This window comes from Triticum urartu, chromosome 7A (genome assembly GCF_056163025.1).
Source record: "Triticum urartu cultivar PI428250 chromosome 7A, HENAU_Tu73, whole genome shotgun sequence".
Lineage (NCBI taxonomy): Eukaryota > Viridiplantae > Streptophyta > Magnoliopsida > Poales > Poaceae > Triticum > Triticum urartu.
In genome coordinates this window covers 235,590,723-235,608,451 of record NC_141879.1, presented here as the reverse complement: position 1 = coordinate 235,608,451, position 17,729 = coordinate 235,590,723, and the positions used below count along the sequence as shown (strand labels likewise).

The window sequence follows — 17,729 nt, the reverse complement described above, 5'->3', positions numbered from 1 at the left end:
AGTCCCAACGGTAGCTCCCCTCCATTCAAAAAACTCAGTATAGCCAAAGTTATATCTTCCCCAATGACATCACAGTGTCGTTGGTAAAAACCAGCAGTGAATCCATCAACGCCGGGCGCTTTGGATGGCGCCATATCGAACAATGCAGTTTTTACCTCGACTAGGGCTGGAATTCGAGCCGAGTCGAGCCAGCTCGGCTCAACTCGCTAGAGCTCGTTTCGTTAACGAGCTAGCTCGACTCGACTCGTTATTATAACGAGTTCAAATTCAAGATTGGCTCAACTCGTATAACTCGCGAGCTGGCTCATTTAGCTTGTTAAACTCGTTAAAGATATGAACATAAAACCCTCAAATATTATAAAAATGATTATGTCTATATTAAACATATATATCACTAACAATATTAATTTCCTTGTAACGTTTGAGTCTCCTAGGCGGTTGGGCCTTCAACGGCTAGGCCTTGTGTCATGCGCCTAGGACATAGGGTGCTGAGTGGCTGATCTTTTTTTGTATTGGGAGTGGCTGCTCTTTAGTACCGAGCCTAACAAGTTACACGAGTACTCGTGAGATTGGCTTATTTAACTTAGTCTATAAACGATCTTAAATTAAAGCTTGGCTCGCCTCGTTATTCTTCGAGTTCGATTCGAGCCGAGTCACGAACTATTCATTTAGCTCACGAGGTTCGAGCTTTTTTTCCAGCCCTAACCTCGACCGCCGTGTACTCCCTCTCGAGTGTATAATTCATGTCAGCGGTGACCCATGGTTGAACGCATTGTAGCAGCCCCTCCATCGGACTGTAACCTTGTGATTGGTACAATGCATGGCAGAAGTTAGTGATTTCCTCTTTTACCTGGGCTGGATCAGTGCTCGCGTGACCATCAGCCAGCTCCAATGAGGTGATACGGTTGGTCCTCTTGCGCTGCCTTGCTTGTGCAAAATAACTAGTATTCGGATCGCCAGCATGTAGCCACAGCACACGAGACCTCTGTTTGAGCCAAATCTCCTCTTGCCGGAGGGCCTCCCTCAGTTGTGAGGCGACGGCCTTCTCTTCGTCGTTTGGACCGCGCCCTACCGCGTCCATAGCTTTTTCTCCATGTACGCATTGGCGTTGCTATATATTCTGAACATACAACAAAAGATGAAAATAAAGGAGGATACTGCTGTAAATTTGCTCGTTCTATGCTTTCATTCCTGGGCTCCTCTCGAGATATTCATGCATGCATACCAATACCATGTAACAATGCCGACGTCGTCTGCCAAAAATGCAACAAAAATGCACGCCAGGAGCTCGCCGCGTTTTCCGGCATGATGTATTTTTCTCTTCTTAGAAAACAAAACGGCATAAATTTCAAGTCTAGTCGCAGATTCCATTTCATGCGGGCGCTGATTTTCAGTTATATCTCACCATCCCAGAGCTCGTCAATCGTTTTGTAAATACTCTGAGAGTGCACCAATGATTCGTTCCTTATTCGCTTAACCTGTTCACCACGAAGAACACATTCATTTTCTGCACTCACGGATAACTGAAAAAAAGGGCTCTGTACCTGTTCAATTTCAGAAAACTTGGCACACAGTTCTTCAGGAATGGACCAGCCAAACAGGTCAATGTTCTCCTTCAACCTCGACTCATTGACACTTTTAGGAAGCACGCTCTGACCCTGCTGGATACCCCATCGCAGAGCGATCTGTGCCGGGGTTCTCCCCAAGCTCTCGGCTACCGATGCCACCACCGGGTTATCCGCCACGACTTTCATCCTGCCTAGCGGCGCATACGCCTGCAGAAAGAAGAACATGAGCAAATTGCCAGGAAATTTCACATGCCAAAGCTTAATGTATCGTCTGAACTCCTCACAGAGAAATGAACTCCATTGGTGTGGCAGAAGGCTCTGAGCTTGGTCTGCTGCCAACCAGGGTGGCACTCCACCTGATCAACAGCCGGAGGAACACGGGCCACAGCGAGCAGATCGGCCAACTTCTTGGTCGAAAAATTGCTTACCCCTACTGCGCGGGCCTTGCCTGAATCGTACAGCTTCTCCATTGCCCGCCAGGTCTCGGGCATATCGAGCTCGACAAAGTTTTCCGGGCTCAGCTCGCTGCCTTTCTTTATCTGAAAGGGCCAGTGAATCTACCAAGATCACAAAGTTAGTAGTGTCAAAAGAAAGGGCAGGCTTACTTTGCCTGCAGTGCACGGATTCAAGCCAAGTTACCAGGTGCAGGTCAAGATAATCCAGCTGCAGATCATTCAGAGTGCGGTCGATTGCCGACGGAACGTCTTCGGGTGCGAGATCGCTGCACCTGCATAGCTTGATTCTCCGGGTGTTACAAGATTGATGGGCATGAAAAAACATTAACAGCTGTAAGACTGGTACCATATCTTTGAAGTGATGAAAAGGTCTTGTCGTTTGACGACGCCGTCATCAAAGAGCTTGTTCAGGGCAGCGCCAATCTAACCACATTAAGGGCAACACTGATTCTACGCCGACCAAAATGTCACCGGGTGCGATTGTGACTTGAAGACACTGATTGCAGGATAGATTAGGACTAGCATTACCTCCTTCTCGTTCTTGTATAGTGGTGCGCAGTCGATGTGCCGGTACCCGGCCTGCCATGGCAAGCAAGCAAGCAGAGTCAAGGTCCGGGCTCAAGCAGCACACACAAAGCATACTCCTGAGCAAACCAAACGGGACAGCAAGTGTTTTGGTTTTTTACCTTGATGGCGGCCGTGACCGCGCCGGCGACGACGCCAGGGTCGGACTTGTAGGTGCCGAGGCCTACCGAGGGGATGCGTGCCCCGGTGTTGAGCGTGAAGTGGGTGGCCATCTTCTTCCTCCTTTTCTCCCCGCCTCTCTCCTCTTCGTCGCTGTTTGGAACGTATACATTTTTTTAGGCAAGTTTGGAATTATATGGGAAGGAACGCGACGGAAACTGAGCTGCCACGGACTGACATGTCCCGGTCAGTCCAGCGCTCGGGCCCAGCCTCCTGTATATACGCCCGTTTGATTCACGGTCTGGAAGAGCCGGCTCGCCAACATGCATCATGCAACAATTGCGTGGGTTGGTCCAGTACGGCGTTTTTTCAGACGTGTGATTTTCCCCTTCTATTGGTTTACCTATGGTTTTTATATAGTACTCCCTCTGATCCTTATTAATTATCGTTTTAGCACAAGTTTGTACAACTAATATGGATACGAGGCAGTACTGTTTTTTTTTTCCTTTTTTCTATTTGGTTTTTTTATTTCTGTTCCTAGTTTTTCCTCATCATCAGTTTTCATTTCTTCATTCTCTTCCAAAAATAATAAACATTATTTGACAAATACATGAATATTTTTAAAATTTGAGAATCTTAAAAATCAATTAAACATTTTCCAAGATACGCGAACACTTTTTACCTTACACAAACATTTTTAAAAGGCACAAAACACTAAAATTATTAGGCTTTCTAAAATTACATGCATACTTTTTAATTAGACCATCGTTTAGAAAAATGTGTGGATACTTTCTAGTTACATGGCTTTTTGAAGTGTGAATAGTTTTTAATTACATGAAAATTGCAATTATATATGTTTGCAAAATTAAGAGATGCATAATTCATCTATTTATCATCGCAGAGAGTAATATTATGTTACACAGTAGTTTGACGTCGATGATTTAAGTCTTTTGGCTTGTATTTGCTGCATATTTAGGTTATGTTATATGCCACTTTGTTCTCATGCATCTTATGATCATGTTTCTATGTTGGTAGTTTCAGGTTTCAATGACTCATGATTGAATATGGTCTCTACTTGGTTATGCTTTTTTGTGTAACATATATTGTCATCATGTCTCAAGTATTGTTGTGTCTTGGCATGGAGTGCACCTCTATCTCCTTTACTATTGAAAGGAAGGACCGTTTGTTCACCTTTTAAATATGACCCCCCTGTCCATGCTAGCTCCTCTAATCAACACACAACACCAATATGTGGAGTGGACCCTACGCACATCTCCACACCTTTTCTTTTTGGATATGCACCCATAGAAAACTCATAGAATAGAGAGAGAGAGAGAGAAACTCTAAGAAAAATTCCCCAATTTCTGCTCCAAACCGAAACTAAAGTGGTTTCCCTGAAATTCACCAAAACTCTAAGATTGTATGGCGGACTCTCTTAATATAATGGGCCATGTCTCCGCACTACGCATCTGTCTTGGCGGGGTAAGGCTAAGCACCTTATGTGGCGCCACCGGGACCCGGCGAGGACATGTCTTACGTGCACATTCCGTCAAATATGACACCAACGTCGCGTGGATCTTCCATATGTATATTTTTTGAAGTTTCATGCCCATTTTTTTTATCAAAATAAGCAATGTTTTAATTTTATTTGGACTAACCTACTGCAAATTGGCAGATTGGGAAAGTTGTGTGTTTTTGTGTCATTATATTCTATCTACACATCATATGATTAGAAGTCCAACTGTGACCTATATCGTACAAGTGATTCAACACATATTCAACAAACAACTTGGAACATTTGCATCGAACATGGGTGATGACCCACAAGTATAGGGGATCTATCGTAGTCCTTTCGATAAGTAAGAGTGTCGAACCCAACGAGGAGCAGAAGGAAATGATAAGCGGTTTTCAGCAAGGTATTCTCTACAAGCACTGAAATAATAGGTAACAGATAGTTTTGTGATAGGATAATTTGTAACGAGTAACAAGTAACAAGTAACAAAAGTAAATAAAGTGCAACAAGGTGGCCCAATCCTTTTTGTAGTAAAGGACAAGCCTGGACAAACTCTTATATGATGTAAAGCGCTCTCGAGGACACATGGGAATATCGTCAAGCCAGTTTTCATCATGATCATATGATTCGCGTTCAGTACTTTGATAATTTGGTATGTGGGTGGACCGGTGCTTGGGTACTGTCCTTACTTGGACAAGCATCCCACTTATGATTAACCTCTATTGCAAGCATCTGCAACTACAACAAAAATATTAAGGTAAACCTAACCATAGCATGAAACATATGGATCCAAATCAGCCCCTTACAAAGCAACGCATAAACTAGGGTTTAACCTTCTGTCACTCTAGCAACCCATCATCTACTTATCACTTCCCAATGCCTTCCTCTAGGCCCAAATAATGGTGAAGTGTCATGTAGTCGGCGTTCACATAACACCACTAGAGGAGAGACAACATACATCTCATCAAAATATCGAACGAATACCAAATTCACATGACTACTAATAGCAAGACTTCTCCCATGTCCTCAGGAACAAACGTAACTACTCACAAAGCATATCCATGTTCATAATCAGAGGGGTATTAATATGCATATAGGATCTGAACATATTATCTTCCACCAAATAAACCAACTAGCGTCAACTACAAGGAGTAATTAATACTACTAGCAACCCATAGGTACCAATCCCAGACTTGGAGACAAGAATTGGATACAAGAGATGAACTAGAGTTTTGAGAGGAGATGGTGCTGGTGAAGATGTTGATGGAGATTGCCCTCTCCCTTTGAGAGGAGCGTTGGTGATGACGATGGCGATGATTTCCCCCTCCCGGAGGGAAGTTTCCCCGGCAGAACAGCTCCGCCAGAGCCCTAGATTGGTTCCGCCAAGGTTTCGCCTCGTGGCGGCGGAGTCTCGTCTGGAAAGATGGCTTATGATTTTTTCCTCATCGAAAGACTCCATATAGCAGAAGATGGCCATCGGAGGGCCACCAGGTGGCCCACGAGGTAGGGGGCGCGCCCAGGGGGGTAGGGCGCGCCCCCACCCTCGTGGGCAGGGTGTGGCCCCCCTGGTGAACTTCTTGCGCTCGGTATTTTTTATATATTCTAAAAACGTCTTCCGTGAAGTTTCAGGACTTTTGGAGCTGTGCAGAATAGGTCTCTAATATTTGCTCCTTTTCCAGCCCAGAATCTCAGCTGCCGGCATTCTCCCTCTTTATGTAAACCTTGTAAAATAAGAGAGAATAGGCATAAGTATTGTGACATAATGTGTAATAACAGCCCATAATGCAATAAATATCGATATAAAAGCATGATTCAAAATGGACGTATCAACTCCCCCAAGCTTAGACCTCGCTTGTCCCCAAGCGAAAGCCGAAATCGAAAAATATGTCCACATGTTTAGAGATAGAGGTGTCGATAAAAATAAAATACGGACATGAGGGCATCATGATCATTCTTAGAACAACAACTTATAGAATTCTTGTCACATAATCTCTTGTGCTAGAGTAACAATTCAATCACAATTTCAAGTATGAATCATAAACTTCATTGACAACTAACAAATTATAATCTCGGTCATTAGAGCAATTGAAATTTATCATAACATAGGAAAGAGTCAATGTAACAACTTTTCAGCAAGTCCACGCACTCAACTATCATATAGTCTTTCACAATTGCTGACACTCACGCAACACTTATGGGTATGGAGTTTTAATCGGACACAGAGAAATATAGGGGCTTATAGTTTTGCCTCCCAATGTTTCACCTCAAGGGTAATGTCAACAATAATAGTTCATGAAAACTCACATCCAATTAGCCATATATACCAGGATCTTTCCAACATATTGTACTTGCCAAAGGATAAAATGTAAAAAGGAAGGGTGAAGATCACCATGACTCTTATGCAAGGTAGGAGATAAAAGTAAAAGATAGGCTCTTCGCAGAGGGAAGCAGAGGTTGTCATGCGCTTTTATGGTTGGATGCACAAAATCTTAATGCGAAAGAACGTCACTTTATATTGCCACTTGTGATATGGACCTTTATTATGCAGTCTGTCGCTTTTATTTCTTCCATATCACACGATCTATAAAGCTTATTTTCTCCCATGCTAATAAGTCATACATATTTAGAGAGCAATTTTTATTGCTTGCACCGATGACAACTTACTTGGAGGATCTTACTCAATCCATAGGTAGGTATGGTGGACTCTCATGGCAAAACTGGTTTAAGGGTATTTGGAAGCACAAGTAGTATCTCTACTTGGTGCGATGAATTTGGCTATCATGAGGGGGAAAGGCAAGCTCAACCATGTTGGATGATCCATGACAATATAATTTATCTCAGATGTAAGAAACAATAACCCATTGATAACCCACAAGTATAGGGGATCACAACAGCTTTTGAGGGTAGAGTATTCAACCCAAATGTATTGATTCGACACAAGGGGAGCCAAAGAATATTCTCATGTATTAGCTGCTGAGTTGTCAATTCAACCACACCTGGAAACTTAGTATCTGCAGCAAAGTGTTTAGTAGCAAAGTAATATGATAGTGGTGGTAACGGTAACAAAAGAGTGACGAAAGCAAAGTAATGTTTTTGGTATTTTGTAGTGATTGTAACAATAGCAACAGGAAAGTAAATAAGCGTAAACCAGTATATGGAAAGCTCGTAGGCATCGGATCAGTAATGGATAATTATGCCGGATGCGGTTCATCATGTAACAGTCATAACATAGGGTGACACAGAACTAGCTCCAGTTCATCAATGTAATGTAGGCATGTATTCCGAATATAGTCATACGTGCTTATGGAAAAGAACTTGCATGACATCTTTTGTCCTACCCTCCCGTGGCAGCGGGGTCCTTACAGAAACTAAGGGATATTAAGGCCTCCTTTTAATAGAGAATCGGAACAAAGCATTAACACATAGTGAATGCATGAACTCCTCAAACTACGGTCATCACCGGTAAGTATCCCGCTTATTGTCACTTCGGGGTTAATGGATCATAACACATAATAGGTGACTATGGACTTGCAAGATAGGATCAAGAACTCTCATATATTGGTGAAAACATAATAGGTTCAGATCCGAAATCATGGCACTCGGGCCCTAGTGACAAGCATTAAGCATAGCAAAGTCATAGCAACATCAGTCTCAGAACATAGTGGATAATAGGGATCAAACCCTAACAAAACTAACTCGATTACATGATAAATCTCATCCAACCCATCACCGTCCAGCAAGCCTATGATGGAATTACTCACGCACGGCGGTGGGCATCATGAAATTGGTGATGGAGGATGGTTGATGATGACGACGGTGGCGAATCCCCTTCTTCGGAGCCCCGAACGGACTCCAGATCAGCCCTCCCGAGAGGTTTTAGGGCTTGGCGGCGGCTCCGTATCGTAAAACACGATGATTTCTTCTCTCTTATTTTTTTCCCCGAAAGCAAATATATAGAGTTGGAGTTGGCGTCGGGAGGTCTCCAGGGGGTCCACGAGGTAGGGGGCGCGCCCTAGGGGGGGCGCCCCCACCCTCGTGAACAGGGTGTGGGCCCCCTGGTCTTCATCTTTGGCGAGGATTTTTTTATTATTTATTGTAAGATATTCCATGGAGTTTCAGGTCATTCCGAGAACTTTTGTTTTCTGCACATAAAACAACATCATGGCAATTCTGCTGAAAACAATGTCAGTCCGGGTTAGTTCCATTCAAATCATACAAGTTAGAGTCCAAAACAAGAGCAAAAGTGTTTGGAAAAGTAGATACGACGAAGACGTATCAACTCCCCCAAGGTTAAACCCTTGCTTGTCCTCAAGCAATTCAGTTGACAAACTGAAAGAAATAAAGAAAAACTTTTACAAACTCTGTTTGCTCTTGTTGTTGTAAATATAGTCAAGCTAGCATTCAAGTTTTCAGCAAAGATTATAACTAACCACATTTGCAATAATTCTCAGGTCTCATGATTACCCATATCAATAGCATAATCAACTAGCAAGCCTTAATAATAAATCTCGGATGATAACACTTTCTCAAAACAATCATAATATGATATAACAAGATGGTATCTCGCTAGCCCTTTCTGAGACCGCAAAACATAAATGCAGAGCACCTTTAAAGATCAAGGACTGGCTAGACATTGTAATTCATGATAAAAGAGATCCAATCATAGTCACACCCAATATAAATTAACAGTGATGAATGCAAATGACAGCTGCGCTCTCCAGCTAGTGCTTTTAATAAGAGGGACATGACTCAACATAAAAGTAAATAGATAGGCCCTTCGCAGAGGGTGTTGGGGAACGTAGTAATTTCAAAAAATTTCCTACGCACATGCAAGATCATGGTGATGCATAGCAACGAGAGAGGAGAGTGTTGTCTACGTACCCTCGTAGACCGACAGCGGAAGCGTTATGACAACGCGGTTGATGTAGTCGTACGTCTTCACAGCCCGACCGATCAAGCACCGAAACTACGGCACCTCCGAGTTTTAGCACACATTCAGCTCGATGACGATCCCCAGACTCCGATCCAGCAAAGTGTCGGGGAAGAGTTCCGTCAGCACGACGGCGTGGTGACGATCTTGATGTTCTACCGTCGCAGGGCTTCGCCTAAGCACCGCTACAATATTATCGAGGAGTATGGTGGAAGGGGGCACCGCACACGGCTAATAAGATGATCACGCGGATCAACTTGTGTGTCTAGAGGTCCCCCTGCCCCCGTATATAAAGGAGCAAGGAGGGAGGCCGTCCGGCCCTTGGGCGCGCCAAGGAGGAGGAGTCCTCCTCCTAGTAGGAGTAGGACTCCCCTCTTTCCTACTCCTACTAGGAGGGGGAAAGGAAGGGGAGAGGGAGAAGGAAAGGGGGGCGCCGCCCCCCTCTCCTAGTCCAATTCGGACCAGAGGGGGAGGGGGCGCGCGGCCCACCCTGGCCGCCCCTCTCTCTCTCTCCACTAGGGCCCATAAGGCCCATTACTTCTCCGGGGGGGGGGTGTCCGGTAACCCTCCGGCACTCCGGTTTTCTTCGAAATCACCCGGAACACTTCCGGTGTCCGAATATAGCCGTCCAATATATCAATCTTTATGGGAACGTTTGGTTCTCGCGCAAGCCCTTGCTTAGCCTCGTCAAGCAAGGTAGTGAAGGACTTGGTTCCTGGGCAAGCTAGCCTTGTTGCCAGCAGTTTCTAGCTTTTTCTTCGGTTGAGCGGGCGAGCCAATTTCGCTAGCCTCCGTCGCCAAGGCTAGCCTCGCCTAACGAGATAAACGGGCGAGGGATCCAAACGCTCCCTATGTCTCGACCATTTCGAGACTCCTCGTCATGTCCGTGATCATATCCGGGACTCCGAACAAACTTCGGTACATCAAAATATATAAACTCATAATGAAACTATCATCGTAACGTTAAGCGTGCAGACCCTACGGGTTCGAGAACAATGTAGACATGACCGAGACATGTCTCCGGTCAATAACCAATAGCGGAACCTGGATGCTCATATTGGCTCCCACATATTCTACGAAGATCTTTATCAGTCAGACCGGATAACAACATACTTTGTTCCCTTTGTCATCGGTATGTTACTTGCCCGAGATTCGATCGTCGGTATCTCAATACCTAGTTCAATCTCGTTACCGGCAAGTCTCTTTACTCGTTTCGTAATACATCATCTCGCAACTAACTCATTAGTTGCAATGCTTGCAAGGCTTATGTGATGTGCATTACCGAGAGGGCCCAGAGATACCTCTCTGACAATCGGAGTGACAAATCCTAATCTAGAAATACGCCAACCCAACATGTACCTTTGGAGACACCTGTAGAGCTCCTTTATAATCACCCAGTTACGTTGTGACGTTTGGTAGCACACAAAGTGTTCCTCCGGCAAACGGGAGTTGCATAATCTCATAGTCATAGGAACATGTATAAGTCATGAAGAAAGCAATAGCAACATACTAAACGATCGGGTGCTAAGCTAATGGAATGGGTCATGTCAATCACATCATTCTCCTAATGATGTGATCCCGTTAATCAAATGACAACACATGTCTATGGTTAGGAAACCTAACCATCTTCGATTAACGAGGTAGTCAAGTAGAGGCACACTAGTGACGTTTAGTTTGTCTATGTATTCACACAAGTATTATGTTTCCGGATAATACAATTCTAGCATGAATAATAAACTTTTATCATGATATAAGGAAATAAATAATAACTTTATTATTGCCTCTAGGGCATATTTCCTTCAGTCTCCCACTTGCACTAGAGTCAATAATCTAGATTACACAGTAATGATTCTAACACCCATGGAGCTTTGGTGTTGATCATGTTTCGCTCGTGGAATAGGCTTCGTCAACGGGTCTGCTACATTCAGATCCGTATGTATCTTGCAAATCTCTATGTCTCCCACCTGGACTAGATCCCGGATGGAATTGAAGCGTCTCTTGATGTGCTTGGTTCTCTTGTGAAATCTGGATTCCTTTGCCAAGGCAATTGCACCAGTATTGTCACAAAAGATTTTCATTGGACCCGATGCACTAGGTATGACACCTAGATCGGATATGAACTCTTTCATCCAGACTCCTTCGTTTACTGCTTCCGAAGCAGCTATGTACTCCGCTTCACATGTAGATCCCGCCACAACGCTTTGTTTAGAACTGCACCAACTGACAGCTCCACCGTTTAATGTAAACACGTATCCGGTTTGCGATTTAGAATCGTCCAGATCAGTGTCAAAGCTTGCATCAACGTAACCATTTACGATGAGCTCTTTGTCACCTCCATATATGAGAAACATATCCTTAGTCCTTTTCAGGTATTTCAGGATGTTCTTGACCACTGTCCAGTGATCCACTCCTGGATTACTTTGGTACCTCCCTGCTAGACTTATAGCAAGACATACATCAAGTCTGGTACACAACATTGCATACATGATAGAGCCTATGGCTGAAGCATAGGGAGCATCTTTCATTTTCTCTCTATCTTCTGCAGTGGTCGGGCATTGAGTCTTACTCAATTTCACACCTTGTAACATAGGCAAGAATCCTTTCTTTGCTTGATCCATTTTGAACTTCTTCAAAACTTTGTCAAGGTATGTGCTTTGTGAAAGTCCAATTAAGCGTCTTGATCTATCTCTATAGATCTTAATGCCCAATATGTAAGCAACTTCACCGAGGTCTTTCATTGAAAAACTCTTATTCAAGTATCCCTTTATGCTATCCAGAAATTCTATATCATTTCCGGTTAGTAATATGTCATCTACATATAATATCAGAAATGCTACAGAGCTCCCACTCACTTTCTTGTAAATACAGGCTTCTCCAAAAGTCTGTACAAAACCAAATGCTTTGATCACATTATCAAAGCGTTTATTCCAACTCCGAGAGGCTTGCACCAATCCATAAATGGATCGCTGGAGCTTGCACACTTTGTTAGCTCCCTTTGGATCGACAAAACCTTCTGGCTGCATCATATACAACTCTTCTTCCAGAAATCCATTCAGGAATGCAGTTTTGACATCCATCTGCCAAATTTCATAATCATAAAATGCGGCAATTGCTAACATGATTCGGACAGACTTAAGCATCGCTATGGGTGAGAAGGTCTCATCGTAGTCAATCCCTTGAACTTGTCGAAAACCTTTTGCGACAAGTCGAGCTTTGTAGACAGTAACATTACCGTCAGCGTCAGTCTTCTTCTTGAAGATCCATTTATTCTCAATTGCTTGCCGATCTTTGGGCAAGTCAACCAAAGTCCACACTTTGTTCTCATACATGGATCCCATCTCAGATTTCATGGCTTCAAGCCATTTTGCGGAATCTGGGCTCACCATCGCTTCTCCATAGTTCGTAGGTTCATCATGATCTAGTAGCATAACTTCCAGAACAGGATTACCGTACCACTCTGATTTGGGTTCGAGCTTATCAGGTTGAAGCTTTTTCACATAGGCATCGCAGCCCCAAACTTTCATAAACGATAACTTTGGTTTCTTGCCAAACCACAGTTCATAAGGCGTCGTCTCAACGGATTTTGATGGTGCCCTATTTAACGTGAATGCGGCCGTCTCTAAAGCATAACCCCAAAATGATAGCGGTAAATCAGTAAGAGACATCATAGATCGCACCATATCTAGTAAAGTACGATTACGACGTTCAGACACACCATTACGCTGTGGTGTTCCGGGTGGCGTGAGTTGCGAAACTATTCCGCATTGTTTCAAATGTACACCAAACTCGTAACTCAAATATTCTCCTCCACGATCAGATCGTAGGAATTTTATTTTCTTGTTACGATGATTTTCAACTTCACTCTGAAATTCTTTGAACTTTTCAAATGTTTCAGACTTATGTTTCATTAAGTAGATATACCCATATCTGCTTAAGTCATCTGTGAAGGTGAGAAAATAATGATATCCACCACGAGCCTCAACATTCATCGGACCACATACATCTGTATGTATGATTTCCAACAAATCTGTTGCTCTCTCCATAGTACCGGAGAACGGTGTTTTGGTCATCTTGCCCATAAGGCACGGTTCGCAAGTACCAAGTGATTCATAATCAAGTGGTTCCAAAAGTCCATCAGTATGGAGTTTCTTCATGCGCTTTACACCGATATGACCTAAATGGCAGTGCCACAAATAAGTTGCACTATCATTATCAACTCTGCATCTTTTGGCTTCAACATTATGAATATGTGTGTCACTACTATCGAGATTTAATAAGAATAGACCACTCTTCAAGGGTGCATGACCATAAAAGATATTACTCATATAAATAGAACAACCATTATTCTCTGATTTAAATGAATAACCGTCTCGCATCAAACAAGATCCAGATATAATGTTCATGCTCAACGCTGGCACCAAATAACAATTATTTAGGTCTAATACTAATCCCGAAGGTAGATGTAGAGGTAGCGTGCCGACCGCGATCACATCGACTTTGGAACCATTTCCCACGCGCATCGTCACCTCGTCCTTAGCCAATCTTCGCTTAATCCGTAGTCCCTGTTTCGAGTTGCAAATATTAGCAACAGAACCAGTATCAAATACCCAGGTGCTACTGCCAGCATTAGTAAGGTACACATCAATAACATGTATATCATATATACCTTTGTTCACCTTGCCATCCTTCTTATCCGCCAAATACTTGGGGCAGTTCCGCTTCCAGTGACCAGTCTGCTTGTAGTAGAAGCACTCAGTTTCAGGCTTAGGTCCAGATTTGGGTTTCTTCTCCTGAGCAGCAACTTGCTTGCTGTTCTTTTTAAGTTCCCCTTCTTCTTCCCTTTGCCCTTTTTCTTGAAACTAGTGGTCTTGTTGACCATCAACACTTGATGCTCCTTCTTGATTTCTACCTCCGCAGCTTTCAGCATTGCGAAGAGCTCGGGAATTGTCTTATTCATCCCTTGCATATTATAGTTCATCACGAAGCTCTTGTAGCTAGGTGGAAGTGATTGGAGAATTCTGTCAATGACACAATCATCTGGAAGATTAACTCCCAATTGAATCAAGTGATTATTATACCCAGACATTGTGAGTATATGCTCACTGACAGAACTGTTCTCCTCCATCTTGCAGCTATAGAACTTATTGGAGACTTCATATCTCTCAATCCGGGCATTTGCTTGAAATATTAACTTCAACTCCTGGAACATCTCATATGCTCCATGACGTTCAAAACGTCGTTGAAGTCCCGATTCTAAGCCGTAAAGCATGGCACACTGAACTATCGAGTAGTCATCAGCTTTGCTCTATCAGACGTTCATAACATCTGGTGTTGCTCCAGCAGCAGGCCTGGCACCCAGCGGTGCTTCCAGAACGTAATTCTTCTGTGCAGCAATGAGGATAATCCTCAAGTTACGGACCCAGTCCGTGTAATTGCTACCATCATCCTTCAACTTTGCTTTCTCAAGGAACGCATTAAAATTCAACGGAACAACAACACGGGCCATCTATCTACAATCAAACATAAACAAGCAAGATACTATCAGGTACTAAGTTCATGATAAATTTAAGTTCAATTAATCATATTACTAAAGAACTCCCACTTAGATAGACATCCCTCTAATCCTCTAAGTGATCACGTGATCCAAATCAACTAAACCATGTCCGATCATCATGTGAGATGGAGTAGCTTCATTGGTGAACATCACTATGTTGATCATATCTACTATATGATTCACGCTCGACCTTTCGGTCTCCGTGTTCCGAGGCCATATCAGTATGGAGTTTCTTCATGCGCTTTACACCGATATGACCTAAACGACAGTGCCACAAATAAGTTGCACTTTCATTATCAACTTTGCATCTTTTGGCATCAACATTATGAATATGTGTATTACTACTATCGAGATTCAATAAGAATAGACCATTCTCCAAGGGTGCATGATCATAAAAGATATTACTCATATAAATAGAACAACCATTATTCTCTGATTTAAATGAATAACCGTCTCGCATTAAACAAGATCCAGATATAATGTTCATGCTCAACGCTGGCACCAAATAACAATTAGTTAGGTCTAATATTAATCCCGAAGGTAGATGTAGAGGTAGCGTGCCGACCGCGATCACATCGACTTTGGAACCGTTTCCCGCGCGCATCGTCACCTCGTCCTTTGCCAGTGCCCGCTTATTCCGTAGTCCCTGTTTCGAGTTGCAAATATTAGCAACAGAACCAGTATCAAATACCCAGGTGCTACTGCGAGCTCTAGTAAGGTACACATCAATAACATGTATATCACATATACCTTTGTTCACCTTGCCATCCTTCTTATCCGCCAAATACTTGGGGCAGTTCCGCTTGCAGTGACCAGTCTGCTTGCAGTAGAAGCACTCAGTTTCAGGCTTAGGTCCAGACTTGGGTTTCTTCTCTTGAGCAGCAACTTGCTTGCCGTTCTTCTTGAAGTTCCCCTTCTTCTTCCCTTTGCCCTTTTTCTTGAAACTAGTGGTTTTGTTAACCATCAACACTTGATGCTCCTTCTTGATTTCTACCTCCGCAGCTTTCAGCATTGCGAAGAGCTCGGGAATAGTCTTGTTCATCCCTTGCATATTATAGTTCATCACGAAGCTCTTGTAGCTTGGTGGCAGTGATTGGAGAATTCTGTCGATGACGCAATCATCCAGAAGATTAACTCCCAATTGAATCAAGTGATTATTATACCCAGACATTTTGAGTATATGCTCACTGACAGAACTGTTCTCCTCCATCTTGCAGCTATAGAACTTATTGGAGACTTCATATCTCTCAATCCGGGCATTTGCTTGAAATATTAACTTCAACTCCTGGAACATCTCATATGCTCCATGACATTCAAAACGTCGTTGAAGTCCCGATTCTAAGCCGTAAAGCATGGCACACTGAACTATCGAGTAGTCATCAGCTTTGCTCTGTCAGATGTTCATAACATCTGGCGTTGCTCCAGCAGCAGGCCTGGCACCCAGCGGTGCTTCCAGGACGTAATTCTTCTGAGCAGCAATGAGGATAATCCTCAAGTTACGGACCCAGTCCGTGTAATTGCTACCATCATCTTTCAACTTTGCTTTCTCAAGGAACGCATTAAAATTCAACGGAACAACAGCACGAGCCATCTATCTACAATCAACATAAACAAGCAAGATACTATCAGGTACTAAGTTCATGATAAATTTAAGTTCAATTAATCATATTACTTAAGAACTCCCACTTAGGTAGACATCCCTCTAATCTTCTAAGTGATTATGTGATCCAAATCAACTAAACCATGACCGATCATCACGTGAGATGGAGTAGTTTTCAATGGTGAACATCGTTTATGTTGATCATATCTACTATATGATTCACGCTCGACCTTTCGGTCTCCGTGTTCCGAGGCCATATCTGCATATGCTAGGCTCGTCAAGTATAACCTGAGTATTCCGCGTGTGCAACTGTTTTGCACCCGTTGTATTTGAACGTAGAGCCTATCACACCCGATCATCACGTGGTGTCTCAGCACGAAGAACTTTCGCAACGGTGCATACTCAGGGAGAACACTTCTTGATAATTTTAGTGAGAGATCATCTTATAATGCTACCGTCAATCAAAGCAAGATAAGATGCATAAAAAGATAAACATCACATGCAATCAATATAAGTGATATGATATGGCCATCATCATCTTGTGCCTGTGATCTCCATCTCCGAAGCACCGTCATGATCACCATCGTCACCGGCGCGACACCTTGATCTCCATCGTAGCATCATTGTCGTCTCGCCAATCTTATGCTTCTACGACTATCGCTACCGCTTAGTGATAAAATAAAGCATTACAGGGCGATTGCATTGCATACAATAAAGCGACAACCATATGGCTCCTGCCAGTTGCCGATAACTCGGTTACAAAACATGATCATCTCATACAATAAAATTTAGCATCATGTATTGACCATATCACATCACAACATGCCCTGCAAAAACAAGTTAGACGTCCTCTACTTTGTTGTTGCAAGTTTTACGTGGCTGCTACGGGCTTTAAGCAAGAACCAATCTTACCTACGCATCAAAAACCACAACGATAGTTTGTCAAGTTGGTGTTGTTTTAACCTTCGCAAGGACCGAGCGTAGCCACACTCGGTTCAACTAAAGTTGGAGAAACTGACACCCGCCAGCCACCTGTGTGCAAAGCACATCGGTAGAACCAGTCTCGCGTAAGCGTACGCGTAATGTCGGTCTGGGCCGCTTCATCAAACAATACCGCCGAACCAAAGTATGACATGCTGGTAAGCAGTATGACTTATATCGCCCACAACTCACTTGTGTTCTACTCGTGCACAACATCAACGCATAAAACCTAGGCTCTGATACCACTGTTGGGGAACGTAGTAATTTCAAAAAAATTCCTACGCACACGCAAGATCATGGTGATGCATAGCAACGAGAGGGGAGAGTGTTGTCTACGTACCCTCGTAGACCGACAGCGGAAGCGTTATGACAACGCGGTTGATGTAGTCGTACGTCTTCACGGCCCGACCGATCAAGCACCGAAACTACGACACCTCCGAGTTT

At 43.4% G+C, this 17,729-nt stretch overlaps 1 protein-coding gene across 2 annotated transcripts; it reads right to left on the bottom strand.

Annotated features, from left to right (window-relative positions):
* Positions 1–1,158: 1,158 nt before the first annotated feature.
* LOC125520743 (NADPH-dependent aldo-keto reductase, chloroplastic) lies at positions 1,159–2,857 on the bottom strand. Of its 2 annotated transcripts, XM_048685746.2 has the most exons (7): positions 2,710–2,857; positions 2,552–2,602; positions 2,370–2,446; positions 2,208–2,295; positions 1,853–2,125; positions 1,545–1,775; positions 1,159–1,478 (listed from the first exon to the last, which is right to left on the bottom strand). In XM_048685746.2, the coding sequence occupies exons 1-7, from the start codon at positions 2,818–2,820 to the stop codon at positions 1,395–1,397; spliced, it is 915 nt and encodes a 304-aa protein (XP_048541703.2). In that variant the 5' UTR covers positions 2,821–2,857; the 3' UTR covers positions 1,159–1,394. The 2 variants fall into 2 exon arrangements, with proteins under 2 accessions (XP_048541703.2, XP_087391141.1); XM_087535015.1 differs by having other exon boundaries at positions 1,159–1,775.
* Positions 2,858–17,729: the final 14,872 nt, after the last annotated feature.

Coding starts and splice junctions, on each gene's coding strand:
- LOC125520743 (XM_087535015.1), bottom strand. CDS start 2,820: ATGGCCACCCACTTCACGCTCAACACCGGGGCACGCATCCCCTCGGTA. Junction 2,126..2,207: donor ATTATCTTGACCTGCACCTG/GTAACTTGGCTT, acceptor TGATCTTGGTAG/ATTCACTGGCCCTTTCAGAT. Junction 1,776..1,852: donor CCAATGGAGTTCATTTCTCT/GTGAGGAGTTCA, acceptor TTCTTTCTGCAG/GCGTATGCGCCGCTAGGCAG.